The following is a 16,347-nucleotide window of genomic DNA, read 5'->3' as shown; positions in this document are numbered from 1 at the left end:
GTCGATGAAAACGGATTCATTCGCGAAAGCATGTCTTTTTTTAATGCTGACATGTAATCTGTTTTAATCTCATGGGTCTCCTATCTGTGCGTTCAAGCTCCTGTGTCAGTCGTCTGAGCGGGGATTGCCGAGCCCCGACCCGCCCTGCCCCGTGCTGCCCCCTTGGTTTTTTTAGGGGTTCCCCTTGGGTGCGGTGCTGGCTGCTTCCTGCCACCTGTGGGCAGGCGTTGCTTTCTTGAGATGTGTGTTGTTCATTCACAGTATCTGCGCAGGCGCCCCGGCCTGTCCATGTCTGTTTATACGTTCGGTGGCACAAACTCTGGCTGTGGGTGCACCCGTCCCTGTGCCTGCCCACCTGCTCCACATCCTCACGCCTGTGGCTGGTGGCAGCTTAGAGTCACTTCCTAAGGCCGTGTCCCCACTTGGGCTGGTGTCCTGCAGGGCTTTCAAACACGACAGCTGCAGGTTTAGAATGAGCAGCGTCATTGCCCTGGCAGCAGCCTCTGAGAGTTGCTTGTAAGGCAAGAGAGACTGCACCCAGCTGGCAAATCCCAGGGAAGAACGGCACTCCGGGCGTTCTGGCACAGGCGGCCAGAAGACTGGTGGGAGGTGTGAGGCGCCCCTGGAAGGGCTGCTTTGGGTCCTGGCGGCCAAGTCCCGTGGCTCATCCTCCTGGCACCGGGGCATCTGGGGAGCGCGTCCGCCCTCTGGGCTGTCCACAGTCATTGTGTCTCCAGAGCCTGCAGCACCCGTGGGCGTGTTGGACATCTTGGCAGGTGCTGGCTTCTGGTCTGTGCCCACAGCCTGAGGCCCCTGGGGAGACATGAGGTGGCTTCCCGACGTGTCAGGAGCGGTTTCCCTCCAGGCTCTCTGGACAAGCGTGGGGTCAGGTGATCCCCACGCACCTGCCGTTGTCAGCAGTGTTTCTTCCCCTGCAGGCTTTGAAGACGACCCCCAGGCTGTGCTGCAGACGATGAGGAGGTACATTCGCACCTTCTTTGGGTGTAAGGAATGTGGTGAGCACTTTGAGGAAATGGCTAAAGAATCCATGGACTCGGTGAAAACCCCAGACCAAGCCATCCTCTGGCTGTGGAAGAAGCATAATGTGGTGAACGGCCGCCTGGCAGGTGAGAAGCCCCTGGGCATGGGGGGCTCAGCATGGGCGGAGGGAGGCCCTGGTGCTGGGACAGCAAGGACGGCACGGCTGCGGTGGGGCTTGTCCCTGAGCTTTGCGGCCTCGTGCCACCTACTGTGCTGACGGGATCAGGACTTGGGTGGCTGGGAGCTGCCAGAGCCACAGCCTTTCCCAAGCTGCTTCTGTCCCTGGCTTTCTAGATGGTTCTCTCACTCCGGGGGCTCTTGGACCCTCGTGGAAATGGGTGTGGCTCTTTCTTCCCCCATCGGTACCCACTGGTAGCCCGTTAGACTCTGAAGATGTTTTTGACTCTGGAAAGCTTGGAACATAATTAATTTTTGATGAGGAATTTTAGTGGTCTGAAAATCTGTTGTCCAAATGTAAACCAAACCTCTCAAAGTGCTTTGTTTTGTTAAAAAAAAATAATTAAATAGGGCACATGTATTTTCTCAGAGTTAAGTACTTCAAACTGTTCCTAAATCAGTGGCAGATTAAAATTAGACTTAAAAATAATTCCACTGAGAAATCTTAATAGAGATGAATAGAAAATGCCACTAAACTGTTGGTTTTTATTTAATCCACTGTATTAGAAAAACATATTACAGCTGAAGCACTAAAGAAATTGGTTTTTCTTTGCCCTGAGCCTGACTGCCGGGGCCGGGGTCATGTGACGAAGGCGCTGCGTGTCTGCGGGGTTTGTTCCCTCGGTCAGCGCAGCTTCTCCGTCTCTCCGCCCCGGCAGCCTCTGCATCGCCGCCGCCCACAGGGCTCCCTGTGCTTTCCCTGAGCCCTCGGCTCTGAGGCAGTGGGACCAGGACCCTCGCCAGGCCTGCCTGGACCTGGAGCCCCTGCTGCTACCTGTGGCCCCAGCCCGCATGTGCCCCCACTACCCCAGTCATGAGACTGCAACAGAAAGGGGCCTTACAGCCCAGTGTGATTGTCACTCCTGAGATTCCCACTCCAGTCCTACCTCCAGCCTGTGCATTGAGACCCAAGCTCCTGGGAGGCCCCTCGGAGATGTGCCTGGGGTCTTCTGCCCAGGGCTGGCGCCTTATTTGACAGTCCTACATGAGGCTCTGGCAGCTTCTGACCAAGCGCCACTGGTCTGTGCTTGTCCCTTCTGGCTTCACGTGCAGCACCTGGCGCCGGTTAGCAGGATAAGCGCGCAGTCAGTGACTGGCCCGAGTAGGGCATCTCGATTTCAGGCACGTCTCAAGTCCCCCAGACAAACGTGGTTGTGTTTACATTCACTTCTGGAAGCTCTGTGAGGGTGGCCAGGTGTCAGCAAGTCGGGTCGCAGGGGCTCCGAGAGCTGGGAGGCGCCGTGTGCCGCGGCTTCTGCATGGTGGATGCCTGTTGGGCCCGGAAGTGAGCACATGTCACTTCGGAAACGAGTTTTGGAGATCTTGAAGGGATTTGTAGTCCGGAAAGGGTGAATGTACCTGAAGTGCAGTGGAAATTCATTGCCGCCCCTCTGCCCTTTCCTGAAGGTGCACCTAAGGCCCACTGTCCATAGATCCCAGGTGGCCAGGGCACCGTGGGTAGTGGGCCTCAGGGCACCCTCAGGAAAGGGCAGAAGGACAGCAATGGGGGGAGGGGCACACAGGCAGCACTGTGCGGACAAAGGCCTCGAGGTGAGAGCTGCATGCTCCGTTTTGGAAGTGGAGTGCTGGATGGTTTGGGACAGGTGTGGTCTGGGAAGTGGTGGAGGCAGAGCGTGCAGCGTCTCCTTACTTGCAGGCATGGGAACCGGCAGAGGGGAACACGTGCGCAGGGGTCTGCAGAAGCAGGATGTTATCTGGGCCACACTGCAAGGGACGGGTGGTGGGAAGGGCAGGGAGGGAGGCCTGGCAGGACCCTGAGCCGGGGCAGCGGAGGCCTGTTGTGGATGGGAGTGGGAGTCCGGTTGCCCTACACTGCACATGGCTTCACAAAGCCGCCTTCCCTCTGGCTCTCCCACTTCCTTTTCTTCCTAGGCCATCTGAGTGAGGATCCCCGGTTTCCAAAGCTTCAGTGGCCCACTCCGGACCTCTGCCCAGCCTGCCATGAGGAAATTAAGGGCCTGGCCAGCTGGGATGAAGGCCACGTGCTCACATTCTTGAAGCAGCACTACGGCCGCGACAACCTCTTAGACACGTATTCTGCAGACCAGGGGGATTCCAGTGAAGGAGGAACCCTGGCCAGGGGTGAGGAAGAGGAGAAAAGACTCACTCCCCCAGAGGTGTCCCATGGAGACCGAGACACCCAGAGCGTCCGTCCACCCGCTGCACTGGGCCCCAGGCCTGCCCTTCCAGAGAGCTTGCATCACAGCTTGGACGGGAAACTCCAGAGTCTGGATGGGCCCGGGGCCCACAAGGAGATGGGCGGGACCGCACCCTTCCTCGGGGTTGACTTCTCCAGCCTGGACATGAGTCTCTGTGTCGTGCTGTACGTGGCCTCATCCCTGTTCCTCATGGTGATGTACTTCTTCTTCCGGGTGAGGTCCAGGCGGTGGAAGGTCAAGCACCACCACCCAGCCGTGTGAGTGCCCGGGTGCTGCCAGCCACGGCGGAAGCTCCCTCGGAGGCAGCCCTGCCCCATGCCACCTGCAGCTTTAATATTTATGATCAGGGATTTTATAAACATGCGGGCCTGGTTTCACATCGCATGGCACCTTTTGGCTTCAAAGTCCTGGTTTTACAAACGCTCTTCTAACAAGGGAAGAACATGGGGTAATTTTGTGGGGATATTTGCATTCCTGGCGTACTCAAGTCTGTTCGTGCTCCTTTTGCAGGTCTTACAGCAAAAAGACTTCTGTATTTTTACTCTTCTAGATGTGAAAAGAGGGTGCAGAGTCCAGGCCAGATAGTATTCCCCACACACTTTCATCTCGTTTCCTGGACTCTGCCCCATCCTGCAAGGCCTTGTTTTTTTATTTGGAGAACCGCGCCCCCCGCGGCTCCCGGCTCCACTCCGTGATCCCCACTCCCCCCAGTGGCCTTCCTTGCACTCTCTATTCCCCTCACTCCTCCTCCCCCCGCACCCCCTCCCCCTCCCCCCGCACCCCCTCCCCCTCCCCCCACACCCCCTCCCCCCACACCCCCGCTCCCCCTCCCCCTGCACCCCCTCCCCTCCCCCCACTCCCCCTCCCCCTCCACCCGCACCCCCGCTCCCCCTGCACCCTCACTCCCCCTCCCCCCACACCTCCGCTCCCCCTGCACCCTCACTCCCCCTCCCCCCGCACCCCCACTCCCCCTGCACCCTCATTCCCCCTCCCCCCGCACCCCCGCTCCCCCTGCACCCTCACTCCCCCTCCCCCCGCACCCCCGCTCCCCCTGCACCCTTACTCCCCCTCCCCCCGCACCCCCGCTCCCCCTGCACCCTCGCTCCCCTTCCCCCCGCACCCCCGCTCCCCCTACACCCTCACTCCCCCTCCCCCCGCACCCCCGCTCCCCCACGCCCCCTGCTCCAGGCTGCCAAGTGTTTTCCTTTAGCCGGGCGGAGACAGAGCAGAGCCGGACAGAGCCGGACAGAGCCAGAAGCACAGTCAGCCTCTGCAGCCCCCCCAAGCAAGTGCTCCAGGGACTATCCTGTGCTTGCAGCTGCTTCCCTAGGGCAGGTTCCTGAGGGTTCTCCGTGCTCCTCCAGGTGTTTCACACCAGACGTGGGGATTTCAACAGGGGAGGAGCCAAGGAATCTGTGGCTGTGCTGCGTTTCAGAAATAACCCCCAGAGGCCTCGGGCTGTGGACTTGGGGTTTGGAAGGATGGGGGCTCATTTAACCCTCAGAGGCAGCACCTTTGTCTATCTGGTGATGAGAGAGACAAGTAAATGGGGGCCATTGGGCTGGCGGGTCACTGGAGGGCAGCTGTGGGCTCAGCCGGCAGTGCTTAGAGCAGAGGCCCCTGTGTTGGGGGTTGGGGAGGAGAGCGGTCTGCCCTTGGGAGCATGGGCCCCGGGGAGACTTCTAAAGCCCCCTCTGTCGTCTGCTCTGCACCCAACACCACAGAGGCACCTGCCACACACATAAGCATCTCACTCTGGGCCCATGGAGGGGCAGGGGTGGCAGGGGCCTGCGCCAGGCTTCCTTTGCCTGAAGCTGTTTTGGGAAGGGTCTCCACACAGGCACTGATCTCCCAAGCTTTAGTCATGATTTCTTTTACCATTTAATAATCTTAAACATTGTTTTTAAGCCCAAAACATTTAGTGGTCAGTTGCCTCTGAAGATTTAAACAAACAAATACACAATTTCAGGGAACATTTATGTTGAGATTCTTTGTGGCTATTGGTGTGTCTCACAGGCAAAATTTGATTTGGTTAAAATAGGTTCAGATGTATTTGTGTGCCCGTGTGTGTGTGTGTGTGAGAGAGAGAAAGAGACTTTGACAGTTGTAGATATTTTTTCCGCTTTGCCTACTTTATGTTGTATACTCATTTGTTTACTAACGAGTTGATCACATGGATGTATTCATAAGACCATGTAGTATTGATGTGATCGTTGCCGCTTGAGAAAAAAAGGCAACAACTGATTCCTTAAACAACTGTCACAGAACGGCTGGGCTGAGAACACTGCCCAGGGCCCTGCAGCTGGCGGGAGAGGTGTCTGGTGGGAGCGGTGTCTGGTGCCTCGGCCTCCTGCTTCATGTCTCTCACTCAAGAGTTGCTTCTGGTTTCACACTTTTTAACCCCTCTGTGCTTTAGCAGCCGTGACCTTGCCTTCATTGCTTCATCCAGTGCGGGCCTGGGTTATTGAAGACACCAAAGTATTTCTCTTTCAGTTTGAAAACCAGGCAGGTTTACACATGGGTTTCAGTGTGTTTGCCTTTGAACCCTTCAAACTAAACTTCAGCCTTTTGGCTGGTGTTGAATGTCTTTAGCTGGGGTGACCTGGAGTGACCTGGGACGGTGTGGTTTACCGTCTCCAGCTTCAGCCTTTCCAGAAACCCTTGTGGAGGGCAGTGTTGGCGGCAGATTTCATCATATTGCAGTTTGAGGTCACCACTATTTGGGGAACAAGCTTGCGTCCTGCTGAGGGGCAGGATTTTCAGCAGAGCGTCAGTGGTGGGGCTGGGCCATCGTGGAGGTGCCCGCAGGAGTCGTATGGCCTGCTCAGAGCTGGATGCCACCTTTAGGCAATGTTCAGAGTCTATTTTCTAAAGTTTTAAGTATTTTAAGAGGTATTGAGACTAATGAATATAATAGTTCAGTAATTTAAATTCTTATTTATTTTCAGTGGAAGGATTTTTATTAAAAAGAAGCTAATTGACATGGAAATGTTAGTGAAATTTCTTACCTGCAGGGAAAGTGAACATTTTGTATTTAAGTAAACTATAATGTGCACATTTTAATAAAGAAATCTGACATTTGAAAAAATGGTGATTCTTTTGAAATGTGAACCAGCTCTACCAATGGGAGTTGTGGTAGAGGCAGTGGGTGCAGAATGGACCCCTCTTTCTGTTCACGTACTGGACATCTGAAATCCTAGAATTTCTCCTGTTGAACCATTGGCTTTTGGGACACAGCCCAAGGGTCGGATGGAAAGTGAAAGATGGAAAGCAGTGATAGATCATCTCCCTGGAGCTGATCTGGACGAGACTCACAGGACAAGACCCTTGATTTTACACAGATTAAAGGGCAGCTGAGATGCATGTCAACTACACACTTCAAAGTGCACGCGTGGCAGCCCAGCCTGAGGGCACCTCAGAGGACCCCCAGCTTGCGTGAGCGGCCATCCCTCTGCTTCCTGGGTGTGAGTGTCCTGCTAAGGCTGTTTGTGGTGTTCTGTGGGGTGCCCTTGACCCCTTGTTGTCTTCTGCCCCTCCCCTTCTTTTGTTGTGCCAGTGGGGGAGTGGTCTCTAACAGTCTTGCCTGTGGCTTTGGAGGAGTCCGGTTGGCACCTCCCTGGCCAGGCTGTGCAGAGGCTGGCAGTAACTCAGTCACTCATCAGGCACCGAGCAGACGCCAGCCTGGATGTGTACTGGGCGATTCCTTCAGGCCCTGCCTATGCCCAAGGTCTTGAGTCCTCAGCAGTGCTTTTGTTATGGGGGACTGCAGGTGCCTCTCCTCCTGGCAGCCTGGGGGTGTGCGGGCTGAGCTCCTCCCACAAGTTGGGGGTTGAGTCCAAGGAGGTTAAGAGTGGAAAGTTCCCTGACCAGCGAAACACCTGCAGGAGGGTGCCCCAGTGAGCGCTGGGCTGGAGGTGATCAGGCATGGGGCCGCCCCGGGGCACGGCCTGGGCACTGCCTTCCAGAGGCTGCACGCCAGAAGGGTAGGGTCAGTGTCCTCCTGCCCTGCGGCTGGACGACCCGCTTGCTGCGAAACTCGGCGAATCCCAGCGCCTCAGCGGGGCTTGGAGCTTAGGGAGGAGCGGGAGCGGCCACCCTGGGTCTCAGCCGAGGGCGGGTGCTGCCCCGAGTGCGGCCCAACCCAGCCAGGGAGGGAGGTACGCCTGACGCTGCCCGCCTGAGCACTGGGGAGGGGGGCAGAGGCGGGGGTGGGGACCGGGGCGGCGAGAGGGGCCCCGGGAGGTGGGTGGACGCGCGGGCGGGGCGGGCAGCGGGCGCCTCCTTCAGCACCGCGGACAGCGCCCGGCCCTGTGGCTCCCGGGCTCCCTGCTCCGCACCACCCGGCGGGACTTGGGAGCCGCGAGCCCTCCGGGGGACGCTGACCTAGGAGGAGCGCGGCTCGCGCCACTCGGCCTGGTGGCCGCGATGCTGCTGGAAACGGGGCTCGAGCGCGACCGAGAGAGGCCCGGGGCCGCCGCCGTCTGCACCTTGGGCGGGACTCGGGGTAAGCCCCAGCAGGACACCGAGGACAGAAACGGCAAGGGCAGCAGAGGCGCGAGGAAGGGGGTGCGTGCAGGGCCAGCGGCCAGGCAAAGAAAGTCCCGCCGCTCTGCAGGCGGGACACAGAGATGGGAACAGTGCAGAGTGAGTTTCCAGATCCCAGGGTGGCGGGGAGGGCCTGAGGCTGGCCTGCAAGAGTGCGGGACAGCGGTTGGAGTGGAGGCCCCTAGAAAAAAAGGGGGCATCGCAGGCACCGCTGGGGGACGATGGGGCCGACCAAGGGGTGCCAGGTTCCCCCGGTGACCAGTGCCCGTCAGCTCTTACACACAGCCCGGCCCAGGCCTCTGGACCCCACAGCAGGGGACCCAAGCCTGGGTCTCCCGCCTGAACCACCCTCCCCAAGGGCCATTCCATCACCACGGACGCTGGGAAATAATGGAGGCATTGTTGGAGGGCTGGCCAGATGCCAGCAGGGTGGGCCGCCTCCTTGACCTGCCGCCGCCCCTTCCCCAGTCCAACCACAAACGACCCCTGATCCCTTCGGCAGCAGCTGACACTCAGCCACCTGCACCCAGCACAGCCCCCACACACTTGGCTTTGCACCCGCGTGTCCTTGCCCTGGCCCTTCTCGGGTAACAAGTGCTGTGCAAAGTGAAGGGGCAGAAAGCTGGCTGCACGGGCCACTGCTCAAAACGGACACATCGGACGTGCTGGGAGCTGGGAGGGAGGGACTGTGGTTTCTTGTACCCATCCTTCTGGGCCTGGGCCCTTAAAGCTCACAGTCCAGAAGCCATAGGCAGAGTGGACAGAGTATTGCTGTGAGACCCACAGGGAGAGGGACCTGGAGGATGTCATCAGCCCCTGGTCCCCCAACACTTCCTGTGTGTTTCTGCGCGCTGCCAGAGCCCCCCTGCCTTTGCCATGTCCTGTGCTGCTGAGGGCCACCCACTGCTGTGTTCTTCCCGGGGTGGCTGCCCAGGGCTGGTGCTGGCCCAGGGCCCTCTGGGCAGGGGTGGGTGCATCCCTCTGCCTGCAAGGACAGGTAGGTTCTGGAGAGCTCACCTGTGTGGACTGGGGCAAGGGGCTGAAATATCAGGTATGGGACCGTGTTCCGATGGAGCCAGAGTGCTGGGGGCTGGAAATGGAAGGTGTGCCCTGGGGCTTCCCCAGCTCGGCCCCCCACGACCCGAGGTCTTGGCTGCGTGTCCAGGACACAGAGCCTGTTCTCTCTCAAGGATTGCCCTTCCTCCCTGAGCCCAATCCGGGGCCGCAGTTCCAGGGGTGGAGCCCAGAAGCCTGTTAGCATCTGGGATCGGTCTGGCACCTTGCGGTTCCGGTACGCAGCCTTCGGCGCCACACTCACCCCTTCTGCGTTTCGGGTTGAGCTCCTGCCGACCATCTGCTGCTCCCGAGGCCAAACCTCAGCGACGGGAGGACCCGGCTGCCTTCTCGACCGCTCTCCCGGGAACCTTAGCCCTCCCGGCGTGTGCTCCAGCTCAGGCCTCTGCCTCCGGCCCGCTCCGGCGCAGGAAGCTGCGGGGCCGGGACGAAAGCTGGCGGGAAGCCCGTCCTCGGGCCGGGCACGCGGGGCGGCCTCTGGGCACCGCAGGTCCGGGCGCAAAGGCGCGCAGAGTCCGCAGTGGCCCTGGCTGGTCTCCGCGACCCCCAGCCCCGCCCCGCCCCGCGGCCCCGCCCCCCGGCCGCTCCGCCCTCCGCTTGGCCAGAGGCTCCGGGCCCCAGGGCGGCCCGCGGGCGCAGCGCCCAGCAGCACCCGGAGTCGCTTGGACGCTGGTTCGGGGCTATTGCGGGGTGGCGTCGCTGGGCCCGGGAAAGTTCGGGACCGGAGAGTGGCGACGCCGGGCGGCGGGACCCATGGAGGCGCGCGGGGAGCTGGGCCCGGCCCGGGAGTCGGCGGGAGGCGACCTGCTGCTAGCGCTGCTGGCGCGGAGGGCGGACCTGCGCCGAGGTGGGTGCCCGGGCCCAGCGGCTGCACCGGGGAGACCCGGAGATCCTCAGGCTTTTCCGGGCCTGGCCGCGGAGGCTGGCAGGAGCTAGAGGATCTGGGCGGGAGTGGGTGCGACGACCCCGGAACGTCCGCGCCTGGGCGCCTCAGCCTGTATTTGTTTCGGGGCCCCTGGCCTGGGTTCTCAGGGAGTGAGTGAGGTTGTGGCACTGCGCTGCTCCGGCCGGGGAGCTCTCGGGGGTCCAGGGTGGGCTTAGGAGACCTCTGCAGCCCTGAGCCAGCTCCCTGGGCTGGAAGAGGCGCAGGGAGCAGTGGCGGGGCAGTGACCACGGGACAGGAGGGTCCCCAAAGCCGCCCCACCCGGATTCTTTCCACGTTCCAGCGGAACAGAGTCAGATGCAGGGGCCAAGGTCGAGCTGAACTCCGACCGTCGGTCTCCCTGAAGTCAGGTTTCAACGTCTGCGCCCACAGACACCTGCTCGGTTTATCCCCGCTCAGGGCCCGTCTGTAGGAAAAAGCCTCTCTTCTCCAGGCCCCCCAATTTCCTGGTGGCACCCCTCTAGCTCCCAGCACTTTGGTTCTTAGAGAACCTGGGCAGTTCTCCTCGACTCCCGGGCCAGCTGGAGCCGCAGGGTGGGGAAGGAGGCCCCGGAGCCAGTGGGGAGTGACAGGGACCGACCAGCGGGAAGGGGGTTACATCCAGGCTGTGGGGGCTCGCAGTTCCCTACTTATTTATTTATTTATTTATTTATTTTTCGACGGTTCCTGGGAGGGGTTGGCCGCGGGGGCTAGGAGGCGGAGAGAGGGAGGGAGGAAAGAGGACTGCGCACCCGCGCTCAGGAGAGCTGGCCGGAGCGGGCGGGCTGGCGTCCAGGCTCCGCCGACCCCGCCATCCTTGACACAGGAGACCCCGCCGGGGCTGGAGTCGCCATGCAGCGTAAGGCTGGGGTCGCGGGCGCGGCGCGGGGTGGGCTGGGGCCGCTTTTGCCCGACGTGGGCTCCGGCGGCGCGCTGCGGCCGAGGAGCTGTCCGGTCCGCCGTGCTGAATCCGCTCTGTGTCGGCCTGTCGGGCCGCCCCTCTCCATGCCGGGTCCTCGCCGCCCTGCGATCGCTGCCCACGATGGGGACCCCGGGCGCGCAGCGGGTCCTCAACGCTCCGCACCCGGAGCTGTGGTTTTGCCGGATGCGGGGCGCATTCATCGCCAGTTTCCCGCCACTGCGGGGGGAGGCGGAGCCCAGTTTTTTCCGCCGGAGGTCGGGGGAACCCCTTTCTGGTGTCTCTCACCCACTGGGAGATGGGCTGGAGCCGGCGGGGTCCACAGCCAGGGAGGCGGGTGCAATATGTCAGTAGATCCCGGTCCCTTCAGCGGGCACTCCTCTCTTCCAGAGACTCTTTCTAAGTGAAGAGGGAGTCCTCAGCCCTTGACACCTGGAAAACCCACTCACAGACTCAAGGCTCCCACAGGGCACCCTTGGACCTCCCCAGCGTGGTTCCTCCAGGGGGCCTGCAGTCCCGAAGTGGGGTGTGGGGGGCAGAAGCAGCGGGAAGCCAGACGTTTGAGTAACTCTGACGGTGTTGGGGGCACCCATGCCTGACACAAAGGCAGTGGATCGGCTTGTCCAGTCCACTCATAAGTATTTTTGCGGCTGCCCAATGATGGGGAAGGCATCGATGTTTACCCCGGAGGCCTGCAGACAGGGCCACCAGGCGGGGCAGCCACATTTGCGAGGAGTCCCTAGAAAGAGTGGCCATGACGCTTAACATGAAGGAGACACCTATGGGGTGCCCCAGCTCCGGGTGATGGTGAAGACCCGTTTCCCTATGTTTCCTGCCCGGCTTCAGTGAGCAGATCCCCCTGGGGTGGGGTTTTCATTTGAGCTCCACATGCACCCTTCTTGGCACTGGCAACATTTGTAATTGAGTATTCAGCCTCGTGAAATGGCCCGGGCTGCTTTCCTGCTCACACACACATTTTTAGACCGATGTCAGTTCCCCCTTGGCTCCTGCCATAGAATGCGGTGCCTGTGCACCCCCGGAACTTGCAGGGCCACTTAAGCTGGCTGGGGAAGAGAGTGTGTAGGGAAAGGAGGACCCCTCAGCAGCCCTGAGTCCTGCGGGGCTGGAGGGGAGGCTGGCTTGCTTTGGGGTGGGAAGGTGGCTTCACTGCCTCCTGGTCTACAAGGTAACCCAGAGCTTCCTCGTGCCCACAGAGATCCCGCTGTGCGCTGGCTGTGACCAGCACATCCTGGACCGCTTCATCCTCAAGGCTCTGGACCGCCACTGGCATAGCAAGTGCCTCAAGTGCAGCGACTGCCACACGCCACTGGCCGAGCGCTGCTTCAGCCGAGGGGAGAGCGTTTACTGCAAGGACGACTTTTTCAAGTGAGCCCCGAAACCTCACCTCGGTGTGGGAGCGGAGGGCACGCCCGCCCCAGGGAAAGGCGGCCTGGAGTTCCGCCACCCCAGGGCCTCGGTGTGTGAGCAGAGGACACACCTGCCCCAGGGACTCCTCCCCTCACAGTCACCGAGGCCGGGCCCTCGAAGCCCGCGTCTCTCGCAATCCCAGCCCTCTCCTGTCACCCAGGCAGGGCACCCTGCGGCCTGGCCAAATTAAGGGTGGGGCCTCTCCATGGGTGCTCCCTGGGTGGCTGGGCCTGGCTGGGACATCAGCAAGTATTATTTGGAAAAAAAAAGCAATTTATTACCTAAATCACAGAAGCAGTCATTAGAGAAGATACACCCATATTTGTAGGATTCTACCGGACTTAGTCCCTCCGAAATTGGTGATGTTTTAGTTCCTAACGCTGGCACCCGGGGGCTCCAGCCCAGAGACCCTCATGGCTCCAGCTGTGGGGTGTGAGAGACTGGCCCCAGATAGGTCCTCTCCCTCCGGATTCACCTTCCCAGATCCAGCATGGGTCCTGCAGGCAGTGGCGGCCGGGCTCCCCGAGGTCTTTCTGAGGTTGAGGTTCCCTTCTCAGTGGGAGTGGGCAGCTCTGCCCTGGCGTCCAGGCTGGCGACCACCCTGCAGGGCCCGACAGAGCCTTCCTCCGGGGCTGCCTTCCCAGGCAGCCGCTTGCCGCTCTCTGACCCGCTCGGGGCGAAATGAGCCTTGCGCTTCCGCGCTGAGCCCGGCCCTGTGCGTCCCGCAGGCGCTTCGGGACCAAGTGCGCCGCGTGCCAGCTGGGCATCCCGCCCACGCAGGTGGTGCGCCGCGCCCAGGACTTCGTGTACCACCTGCACTGCTTTGCCTGCGTCGTGTGCAAGCGGCAGCTGGCCACGGGCGACGAGTTCTACCTCATGGAGGACAGCCGGCTCGTGTGCAAGGCGGACTACGAAACCGCCAAGCAGCGAGGTCAGCCGAGGGGACGACGCTCCCACCTTTCCTGGTCTGAAAAAATGGGGCTGAGGCCAGGCCCGGGGGGGCGTCCGGGGAAATTCTTTCCCCAAGCGCTCACTAAGGGGGCCTGGGCTAGGGCGACGTGGGCAGCGGGAAGCCGAGGCCGGGAGCGGCGGAGTCAGGGACCGACCCGCGCTCCGAACCGCTTCGTTCGGTCCGAAGGGTGCGGCTTTTCACCCCTGGTCGGAATTATTGCCCTAAATTCTTGGCCGCGAAGACTGGGCCATACCCACACCCTTGGAATAAAGGGGAGCCCGCGGGGAAATCAGGGTGCTTGGAGTAGGGAGCCAAGGCTGAAGGCGGGGGCGCCATGGAGAGTGGTGTGATTTTAGGGAAGACGCCTTCCCCACCCCCGCAGCAGAACCCGCCCCCCGCCGGCGCCCCCTCCACCCCGGCCCGGGTGCTGCCCGTTTTTGCCAATCGCTCCCAGCGCCCGCGCGTTCCGAGAAGCCTGTGGGGCGGGCTGGGGGTGGGCCCCTGGGGCCCCGACGTCCCCGCGCCGGCCGGGGTGGGAGGGCTGGGGATCCGGCTGGGGCCGGAGGGGCTGCCCCGCCTCACCGCTCGCCCGCCGCGCAGAGGCCGAGGCCACGGCCAAGCGGCCGCGCACGACCATCACGGCCAAGCAGCTGGAGACGCTGAAGAGCGCCTACAACACTTCGCCCAAGCCGGCGCGCCACGTGCGCGAGCAGCTCTCGTCCGAGACCGGCCTGGACATGCGCGTGGTGCAGGTCAGCGCTCGCCCCCGCTTCCCTCCCGCCCGCCGCCTTGGGGGTCCCCGCAGAGCCGGGCGGCCGCTCACCCCGCCCCGCCCCCAGGTTTGGTTCCAGAACCGCCGGGCCAAGGAGAAGAGGCTGAAGAAGGACGCCGGCCGGCAGCGCTGGGGGCAGTATTTCCGCAACATGAAGCGCTCCCGCGGCGGCTCCAAGTCGGACAAGGACAGCGTTCAGGAGGGGCAGGACAGCGACGCCGAGGTCTCCTTCCCCGGTAGGCGGAGGGATCGCGGAGCTCGGGGAGGGACGAGCGCGCATCGGAGGGGTCGCAGGGGTCGCAGGGGTCGCAGGGAACCTGCGGATCTGAATTTCCCATGGAGTTAGTGGACTCCTTAAGTTCTACTTTCAAAAGCATTTCACTTACAGAACCTGCTCCCCCAGCACCCTCCCCGCCCTGGGTGGCCTGCGGACCACTGCTTTTCCCCTGGTGGGGACACAATCCCTGTGGCCCGACCTGTCCCCAAGCTGGGCGCCTACGGGCTTTCTCATGGGGGGGTGGGCGTGTCCAGGCCGTCTCTCTGGTTCCTAGCCCTTGCAGTGATTTTTTAGGAGAATGGGCAGCGCATTTCGGGAAAGACTGAGTCAAAGTCCCAGCTGCTTGGAGTTGGGGGAGGGGGCTACCTGGGGTCAGGGAGAGAAGGTTCCATACCCTTCTGTGGGGCCTGGATTATTTATTTCATTCTCCCGGCACCGGGGATGCTGCGTCCCCATCCGTTGATGCCCATCCTCAGAATGTAGACAAGACACTCTTTTGGGCTGCCTTGTGACTTGGGCTACTCACTCAGCCACTCTGGAACTAAATATCCTTGTCTGCAAAATGTGGGTGGTGGTATCTGTGCCCCCTTCCTAGGCTGCTGTGGGGCTGGTCCTGAAAGCCTGGGCCCTGGCTGGGCTGTTCCTGACTCTGATCCCACCAGGCCTGAGACACCCGGGCTGAATCAGGGGTGAGGGCAGTGCAGGGACAGGGGCAGCCATGCCTTCCAACAGCAGAAGGGGCTTGTGCTGACCTGTCATGTGGTGTGGGGCAGCCACTCCTTCTCCGGCCCAGGGGTGCCTCCGCCTGCAGGATGGGACTCTGAGGGGCCGCAGGTGGAGGGCAGGCGCTGACTGAACCTCTGCTTCTGTTGCAGATGAGCCTTCCTTGGCGGAAATGGGCCCGGCCAATGGCCTCTACGGGAGCTTGGGGGAACCCACTCAGGCCTTGGGCCGGCCGTCGGGAGCCCTGGGCAACTTCTCCCTGGAGCATGGAGGCCTGGCAGGCCCAGAGCAGTACCGAGATCTGCGTCCTGGCAGCCCCTACGGTGTCCCCCCATCCCCCGCCGCCCCGCAGAGCCTCCCTGGCCCCCAGCCCCTCCTCTCCAGCCTGGTGTACCCAGACACCAGCTTGGGTCTTGTGCCCCCGGGAGCCCCCGGCGGGCCCCCACCCATGAGGGTGCTGGCAGGGAACGGACCCAGTTCTGACCTATCCACGGGGAGCAGCGGGGGTTACCCCGACTTCCCTGCCAGCCCCGCCTCCTGGCTGGATGAGGTGGACCATGCTCAGTTCTGACCCAGGCCCGGCTCCACCCTGCACCGGACACGAGGGAGCTGCCCCTGAGTGGGTGGCTCGGGGCTGCTGGAGTTTCCGAGGAAGTGGGGCCAGGGTGTCAAGGGAGGGCTGGTGCCTTCGGAGCCTCCCACTGCCGACCGCACAGCTCCCTCCCTGGGGGCTGAGGGATCCACCTGGCCCCTTCTCTGACACAGGGCTGGCCCGCCAGGTGGCCTCCCAGCAAGCCGGCCTTTTTTGTAAGCAAATTTCTCCCCTTTATTGACCAATTAACTGAGCACTTGCTGCTATTTCTAGACATAAAATGTCACCTTGCTGAGGCGCAGCCCAGCCCAGCATAGCCTGAGGGCTGGAAAAACACTTTCATCTCTAAAACTGAGAAATCATAATCGTGCTTTCACTTCCCAGGGTCTGTGTGTCTCGGAGCCGTCATCCTGAGGCTCCCTCTTTAGGTCGGAGATTGGCCTTGCCTGTTGAGGCAGGAGGCTGCAGAGGCGGGGACACACCTGTGTTCTCTGGGAGAGGCCTCCTCCCTCCCCAGACCACGGGGGGCCTCCCTGCCTCCAGCCCCGCCTTCCCCGGGAGCAGATTTCCCCAATCCCCAGGTCTTTAGATCTTTCTGTTCTCGAGTATCCTGTGGAGGAGGCAAAAATGCCTGGGGCCCCTTCTCTCCAAGCTCAATTCTCTAAGCCCCTCAGGGTCTCCTCCTCACCCCACCCCAGACCCTTGGTGTCCAGGCTGCACCCACAGATGTCCGTTGCCAAACAGC

At 61.6% G+C, this 16,347-nt stretch overlaps 2 protein-coding genes across 3 annotated transcripts in view; both read left to right on the top strand.

The window, feature by feature from the left end:
* The window catches only part of QSOX2 (quiescin sulfhydryl oxidase 2), a 39,766-nt gene extending 33,280 nt beyond the window's left edge, over nucleotides 1-6,486 (top strand). Inside the window, exons 11-12 of the mRNA XM_054501894.2 lie at nucleotides 939-1,127; nucleotides 3,112-6,486. Coding sequence (XP_054357869.1) covers nucleotides 939-1,127; nucleotides 3,112-3,659 — 737 coding nt within the window. The 3' untranslated portion in view covers nucleotides 3,660-6,486. The remainder of the gene's footprint in view (nucleotides 1-938; nucleotides 1,128-3,111) is intronic.
* Nucleotides 6,487-7,823: 1,337 nt separating this feature from the next.
* On the top strand, nucleotides 7,824-15,932 carry LHX3 (LIM homeobox 3). 2 transcript variants are annotated; one of them, XM_054501892.2, is made up of 6 exons: nucleotides 7,824-7,902; nucleotides 12,073-12,244; nucleotides 13,015-13,217; nucleotides 13,839-13,990; nucleotides 14,078-14,246; nucleotides 15,163-15,932. In XM_054501892.2, exons 1-6 carry the CDS (start codon nucleotides 7,824-7,826, stop codon nucleotides 15,579-15,581), a joined length of 1,194 nt encoding a protein of 397 aa, XP_054357867.2. In that variant the 3' UTR covers nucleotides 15,582-15,932. The 2 variants fall into 2 exon arrangements, with proteins under 2 accessions (XP_054357867.2, XP_054357865.2); XM_054501890.2 differs by lacking the exon at nucleotides 7,824-7,902 and adding an exon at nucleotides 9,771-9,864.
* The last annotated feature ends 415 nt before the right edge of the window (nucleotides 15,933-16,347 follow it).

The sequence above is a fragment of the Pongo pygmaeus genome, chromosome 13 (assembly GCF_028885625.2).
Source record: "Pongo pygmaeus isolate AG05252 chromosome 13, NHGRI_mPonPyg2-v2.0_pri, whole genome shotgun sequence".
NCBI lineage: Eukaryota > Metazoa > Chordata > Mammalia > Primates > Hominidae > Pongo > Pongo pygmaeus.
Note: the sequence above shows the minus strand (reverse complement) of the source record. Positions and strands in the feature narration are given on the sequence as shown.

Coding starts and splice junctions, on each gene's coding strand:
- LHX3 (XM_054501890.2), top strand. CDS start 9,771: ATGGAGGCGCGCGGGGAGCTGGGCCCGGCCCGGGAGTCGGCGGGAGGC. Junction 12,245..13,014: donor TGCAAGGACGACTTTTTCAA/GTGAGCCCCGAA, acceptor TGCGTCCCGCAG/GCGCTTCGGGACCAAGTGCG. Junction 13,991..14,077: donor TGGACATGCGCGTGGTGCAG/GTCAGCGCTCGC, acceptor CCCCGCCCCCAG/GTTTGGTTCCAGAACCGCCG.